Source organism: Eptatretus burgeri, chromosome 6, assembly GCF_056783735.1.
Source record: "Eptatretus burgeri isolate ZD-2024b chromosome 6, Ebu_testis_v1, whole genome shotgun sequence".
Lineage (NCBI taxonomy): Eukaryota > Metazoa > Chordata > Myxini > Myxiniformes > Myxinidae > Eptatretus > Eptatretus burgeri.
Genome location: NC_140966.1, coordinates 15,014,708 through 15,032,519, shown reverse-complemented (window position 1 = coordinate 15,032,519; position 17,812 = coordinate 15,014,708). Strand labels below are relative to the sequence as shown.

Genomic DNA, 17,812 nt, shown 5'->3' with positions numbered 1-17,812 from the left:
AATACTGGAGATTTGAATTGGAATTGGATCGGCAGCCAGAAGCATCGGGGACAGAGGGGTACAGAGATATCGGCAGGACTTGTAGTTAGCTTGAGTATGGATGGGTGATTGTGTACATCTGCGCTGAGTGTGATGTTTGTGAGAGGGTATCATCAAGTGATAGTGTGCGATCGATGTTGTATATTATTCGTACGAAAACCGCCTCGCCCACCCCAGAAAAAAACAAAACCCACAAAAATCTCTCCTCCCCCCAGTTTTCCTCTTTTGAACTTAACTTTTTTGTAGCACATCAACGTTAAAATTTTTTTCCTTTCTAATGTTTTTATCCACCACACTCTTTTTTTACTGATTACAATATACAAATACATAGATTGCTTTAAAATTATTTTGATCAGACTTCACTGCAATGCTTTATAAAAACTATTATTAGACTAGTCTTTTAAAAACGATAAATGTATAAACAGGCGAGCATTGGGTGGCTTTGACACCAATTCTCTGGTTATGGAATGCTGTGGTAGACCACTTAGAAAGCTTTATGTTGTACTGTCATTGGTGGGTAACCACCTAGGTTGTTAATATACTGTCAGATGTTGATTATTGACATGCAGTACTGCGTACTGCATGTATTACTGTCTCTCACAAGGTTTTTGTTCTCGTGGAAGTGGGAATGGGTAGCTGTGGGAGGTGAGGGGGTTAGTTTGGCCTTTTGACACTCTCAGCACATTATTTTGTAATGAATTTTAAAATATATCTTTTAATGTTATCATTGGAAGCAGAAGGTATAAAAAGAAGAATTTTAGTTTTGTATATGAGGGGAAGGAAAGTAGAGAGTGATAAAGTATGAGATTGAGCAGAAGAATGGACAGTACGAGGTAGGTTACATGTCACTTACTGTATCATCTGAGCTCGTAACACAAAAGCAGATGTACAACACTTACGGGAATTAAAAGTACCGTACTGTAATGGGCACTAACCTTTGTAAGGACTTGACAATCAAAGATGACAAGCGGCCACAATTTATTTGTTCATTACAACTGAGCTTTCAAATGGGACGGCAAAGCTATTGTTTATCACCTCGGCTGGAACCGGCACCAGGATCATCGGCAACAGAATCGAGGGTTTGATCATATTTTGACAAGGTAATTGAGCCCGATTCTGAAATTGTTCATTCTTTAACGATGACGACAGCTTGATCACCAGGGCTGGCTTGATAACCATTGTGGTGATGTATACTCACGTGGTTTGTTGATGTCAACTGCACAAGACAATAGCGAACGTTTTGCAAATTATTTTTGGCAGATCATGCCCTGGAAATATTTGAGTGAGTAATTGTGATGTAATGGAAATTGAGAGAGCAGACGGAAGACGCCGAGTGTGTACCCTTGGTGGCTTGTTAAAAGCTAGTTGTTGGCAATCAACATTGTTCTTGGTGTTCTTGGGTGAGTAATTTATACCTATTGTCATGGAAAATGCCTTTGTGGAAGTTAAAGGGAACACTGCGATGTTTATGAACATCCATGATTTGTAATTTGATTTATTGCTGAGCTGTTAAACTTCATGTTCAAGCCCACATCCGAAATTTATCTGGATCCCATCCTTAGCTACACGAGCTCATTGTTAGACAGATGCCTGACAAATGGTAACATTTTGATATTTAACTAAAGTCTGATTTTCTGATCTCCAAATCGAGCAGAATGCTTGCCAACACATCATATATAAAAGCAAAGGTATTCAAATGCCTATCTGACATTTTAATAGTTTTCAAAATGTAGAGTTAAACTGATATATATATATATATATATATATATATATATATATATATATATATATATATATATATATATACATACATCTTCTTCTTCTTCTTCCTTCGGCTGCTCCCGTTCGGGGTCGCCACAGCGGATCATCTGTATGATCCGCATAGTGATTTGGCACATGTTTTACGCCGGATGCCCTTCCTGACGCAACCCTGGTCGCCTCTTACGACACAGGGATATGGTACACCTATTTTAACCGGGGTATACACCGGCCCAGTACACTGGTACTCATTTCGCCGACCTCGGAAGGATGACAGGCTGAGTCAACCCCCTGGTGTATTAATTCAGTGGCCCAACGGGGCTTGAACTCAGGACCTTTTGGATCCCAAGCCGCTGCCCTAACCACTGCGCCAACACCAGGATATATATATATATATATATATATATATATATATATATATATATATATATATATATATATATATATATATATATATATATATATATATATATATATATATATATATATATATATATATATATATATATATATATATATATATATATATATATATATATATATATATATTTTTTTTTGAAGTAAATCGGTTTGTTCCTTCAACTTTTTTTTGAGTAGTTCACACAGCATACTCTCAGAAAGACGAACAGGCTTTGAGCTGAATGTTTATAACCCTTGCCGAAGGAGAGGGTTTGTTTGTCCGCACAGAACTTTTGTGTTTTTCTCCGCAACCGCTTGTTGGATTGAGACCAAATTCTCACCATCGGAGTGACTACGAATGTAGAATGTTTTATTGATAATTTTGATGACATAGGTCGCGTGGTGTGGCAGCCATGTTGGAAAAATGGAAAAACTTTGGACCTCTGTATTTTGAAACCGCACCAAGGAAAAATTGAAAAGTAGCACACCGCAAGTACTCATGGGAATGAGCGTGATTTTTTTTATGACATCATAGGTGCCTTTGTTGTGACATCATAATTGCATATGTAGAATGCTACATCTGATTAGTATGAAAAGTTTTGAGGGTCATCTGGGGATAAAATGGTCCACAGGAAACAAAAAAGATGACGTCATCGGTCATGTTAAAAAAAAAAATTCCTTCAAAAAACCTCCTCCAGAACGGCTGGACAGATTGAAGGGAAACCACACAAATATTCCCCAAGCCTTGGGTGGAGAAGTTTGTTAAGGAATAATTGATAGGTCACATGGTTTGGCAGCCATATTGGATTGAAGATAATATGAAATTATGCTTTCTCTGGAACTGCTTAATCAGTCGACATGAAACTTCACAATTATAATCTAGTACTGATGGGGAATAGATGTTTTAAATTTCAACTCGATCGGATGCATGGTCTGGCAGTCAGGATTATTGAATTTTTTTGATATGGGTTCTTTTTTATTTTTATTTTTTTTATAAAAATTTTTTTTTTTGGAATAAGGCTCACTGGATGTGCTTAGATGGGTTTGAGAGTGGAGGAGTAGTAGCTCAAATATGAATCTGATCCAGGTTCTTCCTGATAACTCCATCTTTGCTTTTTGATTGTTTGGGTTCCTTCTGATTACTCAAATGCAGGACTGCACCTATTTGGTCTTCCATTTGATTTGAATCAAATTTATTTTAATCCCATTCTAAAGTCAGTTGAATAATAATAAACGTGTCCAATCAAAGCGGGGTCCCATCAAAGCGGGACATCTTGCTACCCGGTCGTTACTGCCAGCAGTGATTGAGTGGCAGTTCCAATTATGTCTCTTAGTAATTATGTAACACACCAGTACACAAAATACACCACACAAAACAAGTCCTGGTAAGGGTCTGCCATGTCTGATTACTCTTTTTCTTGTTTAAAAAACAACAAGAAAAGTGGAAAACAGAATAAACTAGAATGGCACTCGGTAGAGCGCATACCTCCGCCAGGCTGAACAGTTTGTTTTGTATCCCACTGATGGGCAGGATCTGCATCCAGACCTTAACCAACATCTAACCGGCTTGTTCTTGTCACCTTCCAACTCACCAACCAAGTTTCGTCTGTATCCGTCCATAACCTTTTGAGATATCCTGTTCACAGACAGACAGACAGACAAACAAACAGGGGTGAAAACATAATCTCCGTCCACCTTCGATGGGTTTTTTTAACATTAAAAAAAAAGAAACAGTAATTAGCATTTTTCCAACAGTCTTCTAAAAAATCATCTCGAGCACTTAATTTTAATGGGGACCTACAGTGTGTACAAAATATTTGCATCTTTTCTTATTCACTTAGTGGGATATTTGGGTGGTCATTTTTTTTTTTTACTATTTTAGTGTCGATTCCAAGTTTTCTTGAGGTCGTTAAGAGTTAATCACAATGTGTAGACTGGCATCACATCTTGACCAGACCAGGTGTGGCAGACACATAACCCCCTTCCCCTGAAGGTCAGTAATGAGCCAGGTGAGTTTTACAACAAACTCATTGTAATGTGGATTGCAAGAATCTAGATTCTCAATCCTCCTTCCTTCACCCAGGTTTGAACATCTCACTCCTCCTAGATTCTAGTATAGTGTCCTCACCATAAGGCCATCTGCACCCGTATTGACACGATTAGCTTTAATGTTTTAACATGAGCTTTTTAATGCCTCTGCTGACTAAGTCGCCGGAGGCATTATGTTTTCAGGTTGTCCGTACGTACGTATGTACGTCCATCCATGCTAATATTCTCTGTTTTCTCTGCAACTGCTTTTCCGATTGACGTGAATTTTTCACCATAGGTGCGACTACTCATGTAGAATGTTTTATTGATAATTATGACATCATAGGTCATGTGGTTTGGCAGCCATGTTGGAAGAAAGGAAAAACTTTGGATCTCTGTATCTCCAAAACTGCTCCATGAAAAAAATTGAAACTTGGCACATGTGAAGTACTTCCCATGGGAAATAAGTGTGATTTTTTTTTGATGATGTCAGGTGGCTTTGTTATGATGTCATAATTGCACAAGTCGAACGCTTTATCTGATCGGTATGAAAAATTTTGAGGGTCATCTCAGGCTAAATTGTATGGGGGGGGGGATTGATGACATCATCAGCCACATGGTTCTGCAGCCATATTATTTTTTAATGTGGGCGGAGGTAGAGCTGGCTGCATCACGACGTCGAAGAGTGCCATTCGAGTTTCTGAAAACTTCAATTCAAACTTTTTAGTTAAAATTTAGATTTGTATGATATCGAATCAGTGCTAGATTTACATCTTAAATCTAGACTAGAACACGTTAATATTGAATGTTTTGAAATGTAATACAGGGTGTTTCATAAAAATGCAATCCAAAATTGGTTTTACACTTTTTAATTTTCCATTGAAACAACATGAAACTTGTACATAAGAATCTTTGTAATATGTAGAATAAAAGAACACAAAAATGAAACTAGTGATTTCAGAATACAGTTCACAAAACATGTTATAAACGGCTGCCCTGCTGCAGCAGGCACGAATGGATCGTCCTTGTGAAGTTGTCGATAACTCGGCTGCATTCCTGAACCAAAGTGGCTTTGATTTCAGTGACAATTTCATTTTTTGAGGTCTTTAATAGTCTGAGGTCTCCCCTGGTAGACTATCCTTCAGATAACCCCAAATATAGCAGTGAGGGGGGTTGACATCCGGAGAATTGGGCACCCATTCATCATCTCTCCTTCCGGAGACTATCCGATCACTGAATTTCTGTTGTGGCCACTGTATCGATCTGATGGAACTGTGAGGTGTGGTCCCACCTTGCTGAAACCATTGCATGGCCTTGTTGAAGTGGCGCTTCCTCGTTAATGCAACCCAGAACTTCTGGATAACTTTCAAGTACTGTTCAGTGGTTATGGTTACCGATTTCCCTTCTTCACATTGAAACCAGAAAGGCCCAACGATGCCAGATTTGCAAATGGCAACCCATGCAGTGCATTTCTGGCTGTGTGACGGCCTTTCAAGAACTAGAACCCCCAAATAAAATAAAATTTTACAGTTAACATGACCATTGAAAAGAAAGTGGGCCTCGTCAGAAAACCACACATTCATTACTCAGAAAATTTGGATCCTTCCACATTTTTCCTCACACCATTCACACATCGTCACAGAAAGTTGTTTATCATTGTCTGTTAGTTTTTGCGTCACTTGTATGTGATACGGCTACATTTTTAGTTCCTGCTTCAGAACTATTTGTGCACTTGGTAAAGGTAAGTTCAATTCTTGAGATTGTCGATGCAGCGATTTCCTGTGGCTCCTCAAAGCTGCTCCATGGACCGCTTCAGTGGTTTCTCGTGATCTTGCAGTCCTCGAGTGACCAGACTTTGAGCAGTTAAGTTCTTGTACTGTCCCATGGGACTTTAAAACCTCTTTATTAATCAAAAAATAGCAGACTTATCTGGAGCTAATCTGGTCTCGAACTTTTTTTTCTGAATTGTGTTTGAGTCTGTTTAAATGATCTTGTGGCAAAGTAAGACTCCACATAAAGATCCTTTGTTCAATTGTCTATGCCATCTTTGAAATCAACAGCATGACTGATGTTTGCAGTTTTTCCTCCAAATGATGCTTCAGAAAAATAATTTGTATTAAAAAAAAAAAAATTGCACAGAACTTTAATTGGGTTGCATTTTATGAAACACCCTGTATATGATAAACTTTTATATGACCAGGGATGTTCCTATTTCTCCAGTTATAAGTTTTCATGTTCAATGTGCAAACCTTAAAATAGGATCTGGAATTTGCTATTACCTTCCTTCATGGATCAATACTTTTGAATTTTTGATTTCATTTTGGTTGCTTTGCAAGGCCATGGAGGTACAGAGACCCCGAACATGTCCAAAGAAAATCATTGTCTTTGGGGTCTCAACAGCACCCAGCCCTTCCAATGCCAGGAGTCAGGTGATTATTCTTATCGAATGAGCATGGCAGTTTTGGTGCTTTACTAATTTGTGAGTGCACCTAACATGTGTGCATTATAATTTAACTCCAAGTTTGTTTAGTACTGACCTCGTAACTCCTGCTGACATTTGTAGTCGAGCGTTATATACACAATTGAACTCAAAAATTGAGTGAATAGCTAAACATGCGGAGATGTAGTGAGGATCGCCTGGCAGCACTAAGCAACTGCCGAGGTGGGCATCTGAGTGCTGGGTGTGGATTGTGAGCTCCATGCTCTCCAGCACGTCAAGTATAAGAGCTGTGAGCGTGGTCTAGTCTCTTTTCCTCCTGCCCATTCACTGTCTTACTCATCCCTAAAGTTGAAATAAAATCTACGAAAGCGTTTTCTGCCTTAGTCCATTGGCTGACGTTACACTCGTGGAGGTAGTGGGATATTTCAGGCAGACCTATGGACTGGGGTGGTGACTATCATCTTTCATGGTAGGGAGTGGTGGGATGTGTGCCAGAGCAATCTTTTCTTGATAATGCAATGGGGTTAGCAAAGAGTGATCAGAGTGCACTGGCTACTTTGAAGACATAGGTGAGTGAACAGCTGGTAGGATGAACCGAATGGCAAAGTCCGTCCAGTGGTGCTGCAGGGGGCAGCCAAGATGGCTTGCCAAAATGCTCCCTGAGAAAGCAAAAGCATCACTTGCAACAGCCTTTGGCAGTCACTTCTACCTGCCTGTGGAGGAAATGGAGAGAATTGAAATTCCATGCCAGAGAGAGGCATCAAGGAGAGACTCGAGTAAACTTTGCATCGCATGCTGCATGCAGTTCTCGTATACTTGGCTTGTGGTCATGAAAACATGTTACAGGCCAATGTAAAGGTGAACAAGGGTGCATAGATACAGGATATTACTTGCCAGGTGCATGCATGTATTGCATTTGATGGTGATACAGATTGTCTGGAAATCCTGATCAACCACTCATTAATAAGATCAACTGGAGTAAGTGCCAGGTAAAAAGAAATGGGATGCAAATGGCAGATGTGACTGACTGATGTACCATACTCTGTGTTACAGACCGTTGGTTCTGCCGAAGCAGTTTCTTGGCATGGGTCATGCTGGGTGGTTTGCCATCCCTCTTTCAGCTGTGGTTAGGGTAGGAATTTGGAACTTGGCCATGGTGCCAGCGATTGCTCACTTGCCTATATTGCTGTGGAGTCTTTAAAATCTACCATCTAATGCTAGTAGATGGGATGCCATGGCATATGTACCACCACATTAATGTTGGAAAAGCAGCACTCATAGAGGAAGCACTGTGTTGCCAGAGGCGTATAACTGGGATACATTTACACAACACATCAACCAAACGTAAAGTCCAGAGTCATCTCACCCTCATAATAGACTGTGGACCTCACACGTTGTGCCTTTGTGTAAATTCTAGGAAGTCTAGTGCATTACAGTGGGAGACACGAAGCCTCTTCCCTTTATTGTGGAGACCTGATCTTATCGGGCTCAAGTTTTTCTCCATGCTGGATGTAGCAAGCAAATACTGGCAAGTGGAGGTGCCACCAGAAGAGAGGCCAAAAGCAGTGTTGAATACGCATCGTGGGCTCTTTAAATTTGGTTTCATCCCGTTCTGATTTACCAATGCACCGGCCACATTCCAACTGCTCCTGGCACTAATTTTGATTGGCAATGAGAAGCTTGTCTGGTGTGTCAGACCCAGGGTGGCAGGATCTGACACTGATGCAAGTGTCATTTTTGGGTGGTTCTCATGCTAAAGCCGCTGTCACACCTTGACGATTTAGCCAGCGTATGCCGACTTATGAAAAATTTGTGTAAAACGCTGACACATGTCGAATACGTTATGGGTAAGTTTTGTATACGTTAAGAGCACGCTGAAAAACACTGCCATACATCGTAGTACGCTGGCTTTCATCGTTGTACTTTGCGGTTGTCCTCAAATTTTAGCATGCTTGAAATTTTACGACGTATGCCAGCGTATGACTCGCACGTTCCGCTACACTGGCCATAAGTTGTAGGCACGTTATGCGATCGTTGACACACGTTGACACACGTCGACACACGTTACTTGTAAGTTACTCATAAGTCGAAACACGTCGAGGTAATGCTTAGCGTACCCAAAACTTATTTCTAACCTATGAGTAACGTGCTTTGAACATATGTGTAACGTACCTCCAACGCATACTGACATATGTAGACGTATTTGATTGACGTCTTCTGGAAGACCACAGAACTGACTGAACGTGTTTCTAATTTACAGCTACCATATCATGGCGTATTGGCAGCGATTAAAAAACAAAACAACAACAATAACTTCCGATATTTCGTCACTTGCTGTTACGTCACGTCCGATTGCCTCTTCAGTTTGCTCATATCTTATTCTTAGTTCCTCCTCTGTGAATATTTTCTGTTTGAGGATATTGTCACGTCGACGTCGAAACTTAAAAGCAAATGTCCGAATATATTTTAAAATTCGTGATTGACGAAAAGAATAAAATAAAAAAAAAAAAACAACAACTTCAGATATTTCGTCACGTGCCTTCACGGAGCCAAGGAGAAAAAAAAATGTGCCTTGACGGAGAAAATAAGTTCCGGGTATGCTAAACATTACCTCGACGTGTTTCGACTCATGAGTAACTTACAAGCAACGTGTGTCGACGTGTGTCGACGTGTGTCAATGATCGCATATCGTGCCAATAACTTATTCCCAGTGTAGCGGAACGTGTGAGCCATGTGGTGAGTATGTCGTAAAATTTTCAGCATGCTTGAAATTTCACGACGTACGAGACGTACCATGAAATATGACAGCGTACTTCATCGTTTTTCAGCGTGCTCTTAACAAATACACAACTTACCCATAATGTATTCGACGTGTGCCAGCTTGGTTCGGCAAATTTTTCATAGGTCGGCATACGCTGGCTAAATCGTTAAGGTGTGACTGCGTGGTTGACACTTCCAATTCTCAGGCGGTTATGATTTAAATCGGCGTGCGGCAGGTTTTTAACAGGCTACGCCACGAGTTCGTCGGCGATACGTGCAGCACGCTATGCCTAAGTTAAACTATCGTTGGGCATAGGTTGTTAACGCCGACAACAGGCTAAGCATTCGTTGGTATAAGTTATCTACAAGACAACGAAACGTTCTGTGCCCATTACTAATATGTTATGCATACGACCAACTCGTTATGAATACGACCAAAACTTAAAAAAAACATCAAAATTTCAGAGTACGCCAACGTTTTACATACATTTTTATACGTTGCCATTGCTGGCTAAATCGTCAAGGTGTGACAGCGCCTTAACATATGATGGAGGGCACGAATGGGAGGTGGCTTATACCAGTTGTGTACTGATCTCCACTCATGAACCTGAACCATGTCCACCCGATAGTATAGTGTGGAGGATGTAACAAGTGGCTCTCCAGCAGGGCAGTTAATGCATTTTATAGCTTTATGCGGGCCAACAACATGGCTAACCAAGACTTCAGATTGCCAGGACCAGCCCCTACTTGACTGGGCAAATCCTTGCTTGGCCAAGCAGTTGTACAGCATCCAACAATGATGACTCATTCTGACCCATGTTTAATTGCAAGTTGCCTCCCACTTTGACCACAATTATCAGCGTAATTTGCATTGCTCAACTCTTTCCTCAACTGGCATTGCAAATGTGAAATGATTCTATGATCAATCAATAATGATCATGCATGTACTGTACTAAAGTACTGAAGTCCAAGATCCACACAACAACAATAATGACCACCAACCATTCCACCCAATCAAATCAAACATCGCAATAAAATACTGAAATTCTCATTTTTGTTCCAATACTATGGTGGCACAATCGATCTATCTATTACTAAAACTCTTATCTTGTATGTTCCTGAAATACAGCCAAAACAGTACACGACAGCGCAAATTTTTTCAGCCCACCTTGCTCACCATTCGCCTGCAGTGTGCAGTATGAAGTTTCGTTCAAATCGGGCAACAAAAAAAATTATAAAAATATCAATTCCCGATACTCTTCGGGAGTATTTGATCAATGCAAATAGCCTCAGCGGTATAGTTCGCTGGAGCTATATTTTTGTTTTTTTCTTGAAATGATTTTTTTCATCAACCGCTGTCACAACGGGAACTCAATGAGTTCATGGGTCGTCTAGTTTTCGATATCTATGTATATATATATATATATATATATATATATATATATATATATATATATATATATATATATATATATATATATATATATATATATATATATATATATATATATATATATACATATATATACATATAAATATATATACATATATATATATATATACGTATAGATATATATATATACACATATATATATATATATATATATATATATACATACATATACAGTGGGGAGAACAAGTATTTGATACACTGCCGATTTTGCAGGTTTTCCCACTTACAAAGCACGTAGAGGTCTGTAATTTTTATCATAGGTACACTTCAACTGTGAAAGACGGAATCCAAAACAAAAATCCTGAAAATCACATTGTATGATTTTAAAATAATTAATTTGCATTTTATTGCATGAAATAAGTATTTGATGCATAAGAAAAACAGAACTTAATATTTGGTACAGAAACCTTTGTTTGCAATTACGGAGATCAGACGTTTCCTGTCGTTCTTAACCAGGTTTGCACAGACTGCAGCAGGGATTTTGGCCCACTCCTCCATACAGATCTTCTCCAGATCCTTCAGGTTTCGGGGCTGTCACTGGGCAACACAGACTTTCAGCTCCCTCCAAAGATTTTCTTTTGGGTTCAGGTCTGGAGACTGGCTAGGCCACTCCAGGACCTTCAGATGCTTATTACGGAGCCACTCCTTAGTTGCCCTGGCTGTGTTTCGGGTCGTTGTCATGCTGGAAGACCCAGCCACGCCCCATCTTCAATGCTCTTGTTGAGGGAAGGAGGTTGTTGGCCAAGATCTCACGATACATGGCCCCATCCATCCTCCCCTCAATACGGTGCAGTCGTCCTGTCCCCTTTGCAGAAAAGCATCCCCAAAGAATGTTGTTTCCACCTCCATGCTTCACGGTTGGGATGGTGTTCTTGGGGTTGCACTCATCCTTCTAATTCCTCCAAACACGGCGAGTGGAGAATAAACCAAAAAGCTCTATTTTGGTCTCATCAGACCACATGACCTTCTCCCATTCCTCCTCTGGATCATCCAGATGGTCATTGGCAAACTTTAGACGGGCCTGGACATGCGCTGGTTTGAGGAGATGGACCTTGCGTGCGCTGCAGGATTTTAATCCATGATGGCGTAGTGTGTTACTTCTGGTTTTCTTTGATACTGTGGTCCCAGCTCTCTTCAGGTCATTGACCAGGTCCTGTCGTGTAGTTCTGGGTTGATCCCTCACCTTTCTCATGATCATTGAGGCTCCACGAGGTGAGATCTTGCATGGAGCCCCAGACCGAGGGAGATTGACTGTTATCTTGAACTTCTTCCGTTTTCTAATAATTGTGCCAACAGTTGTTTCCTTCTCACCAAGCTGCTTGCCTATTGTCCTGTAGCCCATCCCAGCCTTGTGCAAGTCTACAATTTTGTCCCTGATGTCCTTACACAGCTCTCTGGTCTTGCCCATTGTGGAGATGTTGGAGTCTGATTGATTGAGTGTGGACAGCTGTCTTTTATGCAGATAACGAGTTCAAACAGGTGCAGTTAATACAGGTAATGAGTGGAGAATGGGAGGGCTTCTTAAAGACAAAACTAACAGGTCTGTGAGAGCCGGAATTCTTACTGGTTGGAAGGTGATCAAATACTTATTTCATGCAATAAAATGCAAATTAATTATTTTAAAATTATGCAATGTGATTTTCAGGATTTTTGTTTTAGATTCCGTCTTTCACAGTTGAAGTGTACCTATGATAAAAAGTACAGACCTCTATGTGCTTTGTAAGTGGGAAAACCTGCAAAATTGGCAGTGTATCAAACACTTGTTCTCCCCACTGTATATATATATATATATATATATATATATATATATATATATATATATATATATATATATATATATATATATATATATATATATATATATATATATATATATATATATATATATATTTTGCATGTTGATTTTATTTTTATTTTTCTTCTTTGATTTCACTGTTTGATTAATGTGTGCTTTTTTTTGTTTCTCAGTCCCCACTAGCATGTTCATTATTTATCCATTTGAATAATGCAACTTTTTAACCTTAAGGCAACAAATCTAACATAATTCCACACCATTTATCAAGTTCAATGGTAACCATTTTTGAAGCTTGCTGATTATGGTCATTACAATTTTACATGGCCTCAGTACATATCATTGATCTATAGTCTATAAATTAGGACTAGTAATCTTGAAATTCTGCTTTGATATATATTTTGTATTCAGAGTGAATATGATTCTATCCTCGGTGTATCATTTCCTCAAATACCATGAAAGTATTTCTTTCTTCACTGAGTCTAAAGAGGACTCTCTCACAAAATGATACAGAGGAGGGGGAAGGTGGAGGGGGGGCATGTTTCTCTTTTTAAAATGCTTTAGAGCCATTTACAAGAGTTTAATTCCAATGGCATGAAGAAACTCATTCACTGGTAGGTAAGATGTCACACTGGCTGGAAACTTCACAGCAAATTGGTTGAACATTTGTGTTGAGTTTTTGCCAAAACAGGACCAGTCGATTGTTGAAGGGAAAACCTTTTTACCTCCCTCTCCCTCATATTTAGTGCTAATTTGCAAATGGGATTTAAACTTTTAGAAAAATTAAATAGAGTAGCTTTGTAAGTAGTTGTTGTTTAATTTCCCAATTTCCAATCTTTTGTGATCATCACGGCGGCAGGGTTCCCACGAGGGTGAGCCATTTTCAAGATCGGTGACTCGTCATTGTTATTCATCATTCCCGATTGCTGTGCTGTCGGCCTTATATTCAGTCAAGGGTCTGGGAGAAGCTTTTTCAGGTTTCCCACTGACAAAGGCAGCAGTTGGAGAATTCCCATATAAAAATAGAAGACATCAGAGCCCACCAAAACAGGTTTCATGATTCTATTAATTTCCAATGTTGGGCCAATTGTTAATGATCCTTTGTTTAATTAAATTCCTGTATCCTCACTTGTGAGCAACTACTATACTTACGAGGCTTATAGGACTCGAGTCAGCGACTCGGACCCAAGTCAGGTTTGAGTGGCTTATTTTTTTTTTTTAATGACTCAACTTGAGACCAGGAAGCTGAAGATTTGTTCGGACCCAGGTCTCAAGCCTCGTGTAAATTAAGTAAATGAAAACTCAAAGGAGGTAAGGATGTATATGACGTTAATGGGGATGGCGTGGGTCACTGGGAAGATGTGTAAACTAAAAATCTCTGAAATTAATTTTTTTTTTCAAAAAACACTCGAGTCTCAAATCTTTAGAGTTCAAATCTGGCACTGTACTTACATTAAGATTTGTATGAAGGAACGTATATATATGCTCTGTTCGACTTAGTTTGTCCAGGCCGCACAGCGGTTTGTGTAATCAGCCGCGCCAGGCTCTCCCGTTAGAAGCGAGCGCAAACTTGTCGTTCAGGAACATATGCCGGCCTGCAGAACTCCGAAGCAACCTCTCATCTGGCACATCGTTCTTGTATAATAATTAATTAGTTAAGATGTAATCGTAACCTCTTCAAGAGTTAAAATCAGAACAGACTGGCCTTTGGAATTTGTTTGTTCCACACCAAGTGGCTGATGTTTCTCACCGTTTTCATTTCGCTGGGTGTAGCAGTGTATAAAAACGCGTACAAAAAAACCGACCGAGACATTTTACACCATTTTTGATGTTCAGTACCGTATAGTAAACGCAGAAACGTGCTTGTTGTGTACGAGTTCAAGCACGGTCTTTAACATGATGCATTAAATTAATTTCCAACTTCATTTTGTGCTCTTTCATGCAATTCAAACTGGTTTATGCTGTTCAACACTTTCATGCATTTAGGAAACGTGTGTGTGTGTGTGTGTAACAGTGGTTGTGTTCCAGATCTCCTTCAGATTCTTTGGACTTGTTGCATAGTGGGGATATACAGGTAGCAGTGGAGCATGTCTGATTGTATGAAGCCACACCAACTACTAATTCCCAAACCTAATGCTTTATGAAACAACACTGCCTGCTCTCCCACACTTTACCTTCATGGGAATGACTTTGAAGGTTGTTTATTTATTTATTTTTGTTCTTGTGTGTGTTTTTTTTTCCTAACATTTTTGAATGCCAAACAAAACATCAAAGGTAAATTAGGCTTGTTAGTGTGGCACTCTCTGGTTTTTCTTTTCACCTCTGATGTTGAAAAGATCTTTACCACTTAATCGTTAATTATGCACTCCATATTGTCAAATAAGACATATCATAAACTTCTCTGCATGCAGTTTTTACTCTTTCCTGCACTTGCCTCATATTTATTATGAGTGCCAAGGCCACTGAGCTAAACTTCCACGTATGCGTTGAAGTGTGTGCTTCGTAAAGTGCATCCTTTTTGTCCTGCTTTGTTTTCACATGTTTGTATTACCCCCATGTTTGTACCTTTTTATTTTTATTTATTCCCTCTTTTATCTACTTATTTCCCTCCACTCCGCTTCTGTGGTTTTTTTTTTTTTTTTTTGCTACTCTGTCTTGATCTCTTATTCTGTCATCGGCATTGTGATTACTGCCCCAGCCATGGGGTCCAGGAGTTGTGAGAGCTCGTCAAGCAGAGCTCGTTAGAAGGTTGCAGCCTCCAAGGCCTAGGCCCCTTCTTGCCAAGGCAGAACTGAAGCAGCTGGTATGAGACCCTCGCATTTCTATTGACCAGTGTTTGTTCATTTTTATTATTTTATATGAATTAATTTTTTTCGTGTCGTACACCTTCATTTAAATAAAATCAATCGTCATTGAATATTTGCTGTGTTGTTAAAGGTTCACATATAAAGCACAATTTGGGTTGTGACACATCGAGATTGTCGTAGATTTGAAAAGCCATTGAACCCAATTTTTTTTTTTTTTATATACGAGACAATTCAAACTTTTCAAGTTATCCTGGCCAATTGTTTAAGGCTACAGGATTACCGATGGCAAAATTAACAACATATCTTTTTTTTGGAACTTAATCCACTCCAGCCATTAAAACCACAGCTCCACTCTGTTCTCATGTTTGTTTGTTTTTTGTTGTTTTTTTATTATTTTTTTCGGAGGGGGGAGGGAGTGGTGGATGGAGGGAGGGCAAAAAGTGAGATTTGCACTCCTCAGTGCATGATGTGATGATCCACGTGCTGATGCCTGAGTTTTTTTTTGTTCTGTAGGTTAGAGATCTGTAAAAACAAACGAAGACTGAAAAATTAGCTGATTGTGCGGGTTCCTGCCACGTGACTATATCTCGTTTGGTGGCAATGCGCAGTACTCCCACCCAAGCTCGATAGTTCTTGGTTTAATCCCCAATAGAATCAATTTTGACCAAAATTTCTGCTATGTTGTACCTTCGGGGAAAGTGGGGTGATGTCATTTCGTAAGCAGTCTGTGGATGCTGGTTGCATTCGTTGTTGGGAGCACCACTGTGCTGCTGATGCAGTGCCCTCTTGTAGGTTAAAGCAGGAATTTGTAATTTGACCATGGTGCCAGAGATACTTCACCTACTCTTCGCATAAGACACAGTGGGATATTTAACATCCACCAACTAATGCTGGTAGATGGCACACACATTGATGCCCCGTCCTGCATGTGAAACACCAGGGTGGCAGTTTTCTTGCTGGGTCAGGATTCAAACCCAGACTAGACAGCCCAGAGAAGGGTGTGCGTACCTCTATCCTATCCTGCGATCCCAATGGGATGATGGGATGTAAGCTTGTGGCTCTATTTGTAAAGCTGGCTGTGCACTGAAATTAATCATTCAGGTGATTAGCATTTTCGATATGACATTTTTCAGCGAATCAACATGCACAGCTCATACCATGGTCACATATCGACTCTGCTCTTTATATGGCTTAATTCAGTAGGATTTGTGTGCTAAGTACAATGGTGTCAAAAAGTAAAAAGGCATTTCTTGTTTTATTCTTCTTTTGAAAAGTATGAGGAAATTGTCGGTCATGAAACGAATACTTTTTGCTATATTGTTTGGGGGCAGTAGTTGCACAATGTCGATGCTACAACTTTCCTCGAATTAGTGCAGTTCTCGATTAATCATACCCGCTTGGTGTGAAATTATTTAATTATCTGTGCTGGCCTCGTAATGAAGGAATTATTTATTTATTTTCTCCACGTTGCTTTGATTGTTCACTTTAAAAGAATATTTTGCTTTTCTTTGTGCTGAAATGTTATTTCAAGACCGGTCACTACAATTGCTATACATTGTACCAAATCCGTACCGCATCTTAATCGTTGCAGATTCATATCGATTGACGACCAGTCGTCGCGTTGTCCATGTAAGGGTTCCTAACAATCGTGCATAGGTTTATCTTTCTGAAAGTGTGCACAAGATGGATGCCAAATGCAAGGTATGTTGATCAAGCAACACAAGAACACAGGTTGATGTGCTTGTAAGCAAATTCTCAAGCAATTTGCCACTTCAAAAAGAATTGCGACCAGAGACGAAACTCGTTCTCATCGCTATGAAGCAGAAACTGCGGAAGTGAATACGATATTTTGCACATTTGCTCTCTCATTTGGAATGGTGAAAGAACTGTTCCCTCACCTTTCAAGCCCAAACTCCACCTGATTTAGTTGTTTGCTCTGGAAGAATGCTTTGTGGTTCATGATCTCCGAAAGGTGGGTGGGTGCACCCAAGTTAGAATGTTAGAAAATACCCAATCGCCAAGTTAGAATGAAAAACGAATCGTCAATTGCAGGTGTTACCAACAAACCGATGTAATGATGAGCTTGTGTCATTGGCAGTTATTTATGGTGTCTGCACCCATGTTTGTTTGTCTTGGCACGAGACAAGAAATGCTTGATGACCTTCATATTGGTACAATATTTGGACTAGTTATCTTGTGTTTTTGTCTGCCATTCATTCTCGTCTCATGCGCACAGCTCGTTACGACCTTCATTGTTTCAGCATTGAAGTACGGCATGTACACCCACCCAGTCCATTTCTGTTGTGTATACCTCCTGGGAAAATGTATATTATTCC

General features: G+C 39.7%; 1 protein-coding gene across 17 annotated transcripts in view; it reads left to right on the top strand.

The window, feature by feature from the left end:
• The window catches only part of MICAL3 (microtubule associated monooxygenase, calponin and LIM domain containing 3), a 329,542-nt gene that overhangs the window by 149,562 nt on the left and 162,168 nt on the right, over positions 1–17,812 (top strand). For 13 of the 17 annotated variants that reach the window (XR_015058963.1, XR_015058964.1, XM_085884102.1 and 10 more), the window contains 3 exons: positions 6,561–6,653; positions 14,684–14,743; positions 15,368–15,472. The exons of 3 other annotated variants lie outside the window; for them this stretch is intronic. Coding sequence is in view for 12 of the 14 variants with exons in the window: in XM_085884102.1 (XP_085740228.1) it covers positions 6,561–6,653; positions 14,684–14,743; positions 15,368–15,472 (258 nt within the window). In the remaining 2 variants the exon portion in view is untranslated. The remainder of the gene's footprint in view (positions 1–6,560; positions 6,654–14,683; positions 14,744–15,367; positions 15,473–17,812) is intronic. One more of the 17 variants, XM_085884104.1, reaches the window with a different exon arrangement.